The sequence below is a fragment of the Penaeus monodon genome, chromosome 29 (assembly GCF_015228065.2).
Source record: "Penaeus monodon isolate SGIC_2016 chromosome 29, NSTDA_Pmon_1, whole genome shotgun sequence".
NCBI classification, from domain to species: domain Eukaryota; kingdom Metazoa; phylum Arthropoda; class Malacostraca; order Decapoda; family Penaeidae; genus Penaeus; species Penaeus monodon.
In genome coordinates this window covers 35,910,165-35,912,749 of record NC_051414.1, presented here as the reverse complement: position 1 = coordinate 35,912,749, position 2,585 = coordinate 35,910,165, and the positions used below count along the sequence as shown (strand labels likewise).

Below are 2,585 nucleotides of genomic sequence, written 5' to 3'. Positions count from 1 at the left end.
CTATTTGTAGAAAAAAAAAGTCTATTCATAATCACAATACAAAAATTCTTACGTTTTTCAGAACTTCTAAGGAATGTCAGTAAGAAATTCCCAAATTCCGTGGCGGCAGATTCAGTTCTAACGAATATGAGCTGGGAATTATCGGCAGCGTGGAACAAAACAAGAGACGACACTAGTTTGATCTCGCAGGCTGTGAAGCTCGTTGGAAGCATAAGGAATTCACATATTAGACATGGTAAATTTTTTTCTGTCTGTTGGGATGCAGGTTTAGTTGCCTTTTTTAAGGTATTGTTTTAGTGAATTGTAAGCTGGAGTAGTTGTGTGTAAGTGTAATATATGGAAAAAATTAACCATGAGACTGAAGCTACTTTGGTTAAGTTTTGACAGCTTATATCATGTTTTATCTGTTGTTTATATTTTTCATTTTGCAATATTTCATTAATACAATTCTACTAATCTCCCCTTCAAAAAAAATCTCCCAGGTGTTTCCCTGATGCTTTGGGAAACATGGGTGTGCCAGTTTGTCCAGCTAACAACAAGTCTGATGGACAAAGTAGGGAGGATACCCAAAGACAGACTATGCCGCAGGGACCTTGGCCTCGGAGAACATAACCTCGCTCCAGTGCTACAGGCAGTCCTCACCCTCCTTGAACAAATTATGGAAGTGAGTTTGTTGAATGTGTGCAGGACATTTTTCTCTTTATAATGACATGATCAAGTAGCAGTGGGATGGGAATGCAATTAAAGTATATAGGAATTGAATTAAATGTGCATGGGTAGGGGATGGGACTCTCAAAATTGCAATCTGAATTATGAGTTCTGCCTTTACCCTTCCAATCATTCATTTATGATACTGAACTGTAATTTTATCTTTGTCCTCAACAGGCAAATGTAGTTTGTGAGGTGGAGAAGCCATTGGTTATTCCAGCTGATAGTTTCTGGAGTGGACAGGAAGGGTCGCCGGCCTTGGTAGAGCTGACAGTGATGCAGAAGATGACCTGCTATGATCTTGTGTACCAGCATTACCAGCTTGTCTCTGTCCTCTATCTAGTCACGCAACATGGGCTGAAATCTGTGAGGCCGCTGACCTATTTTGATGGCAAGGTATGTGTTGAGGGAGTATGTTTTTTTTTACTTAACCATTTTGATGGTGGATTGGGAAATGGGGGATTCTTTGTCGTTTGCCTATTTTCTTGGTGAATTTCGTGTTGAGGGATGACGTTGTGTCACCTACCTATTGTAATGATAAGATTTATGTTATGAAATTATGGTATGAGTGTTTTGATGCCTATTGAAATTTATTATATAAATGTCCTTTCTTTTTTTCTTCACTTCATGATAATTTTTTAAGTGCTATTGACAGGCTCTTAACATATTTACAATAAGAATATTAGAAATAATTAAATTTCTTTTTATGTATGTTACTGTTGTTTGGAAACCTCACTTTATCTATGAGGTGTTCACAATTTCCTGTTTTTTCACTCAGGATCGTAGTGTCTTGTTCAAGCCTCTGACAACCAGTTGGACCATCGGAGGCCACACTGACCCGACTGTTATAAAGGCCCGCTTAGCTCTTTTATGTAGAGTGATCACAGCTGCCGTTTCTTCGCTTCCAGACACTACAGAATTTAAGCAGGTATATAACGAATTGCTAGTTATCATAAATGCATATTTTTGTATAGATTAATAGAACGAATAGAGCTATTCGATTTGGGAAAGATTCTCTCTTAGTGAACCTTCACATTGGATTTTATATATATTATATATATTAAATGCTTTATACAAAAATTCCTCTTCTTTCAGGGAGATTCACTGAGTATTCGCCAGGCAATAGATCTTGGCAGAGCATGGGGAACTTCCCTAGATGTTTTACACCGTCACCATATATGCGAACTCTACACTTCTGGGCTTGATAAATTAGCTGAAGAGGTGAGATTTATCATTTTCCAAACTTTTTAGATTTCCTTTTTTATTATATGTTGGATATGAAGGCTTATGAAGGTATAGTTTAAATGGCTTGTAAAAAATGTGTTAGTCAGTTAGCCAGTAACTATACATATTTGTGTGTAAGCAGAAATACAGAAGGATTTGTAATGTCTCTTCCAATATTGAACAAGGTTTCATTTTCAGTTAGTTATGTTTGGATTAAAGGGTATTTATGCACAACATGAACAATATGGGGGACAATCCAACTTCAGAATCTTGTTGAATTACTCATGGTCAATGTTTTATTGGGTCATGTTTGCAGGAGCTACCAACCATTAGTGATGCTACTTTGCTGGGGTCGCAGTTGGTCCTCATTGCCGGGCAGAGGCTTAACTACCAGCTGGAAAACTCTCCGAGGACGGCACACCATCTGGCTCTGACCTCCCCTACTATTACAGAATGGATAAAGTCCTGTGTGAGTACCAGTCAAGTATAGCTGGTTATTAATGTTGTTTGGTTTGATTAGGAGGATGTTCTGAGTCATGACGATACTTGTCAGCTGGTAAGTTATCCTTTGTAGTGAAATTAAGCAATGATAGTAGATTGTGAGTAGTTGAGAAAACTTCATTTGATTTAGAAAGTTAGATGTTATAGTGTTT

General features: G+C 37.6%; 1 protein-coding gene across 1 annotated transcript in view; it reads left to right on the top strand.

Annotated features, from left to right (window-relative positions):
* Positions 1-2,585, top strand: part of LOC119592217 (rab3 GTPase-activating protein non-catalytic subunit-like) — a gene marked incomplete at its 3' end in the record, with an annotated part of 43,875 nt that overhangs the window by 40,642 nt on the left and 648 nt on the right. Inside the window, 6 exon segments of the mRNA XM_037941049.1 lie at positions 62-235; positions 483-664; positions 886-1,104; positions 1,487-1,636; positions 1,804-1,929; positions 2,249-2,401. Of these exon segments, the coding sequence (XP_037796977.1) occupies positions 62-235; positions 483-664; positions 886-1,104; positions 1,487-1,636; positions 1,804-1,929; positions 2,249-2,401 (1,004 nt within the window).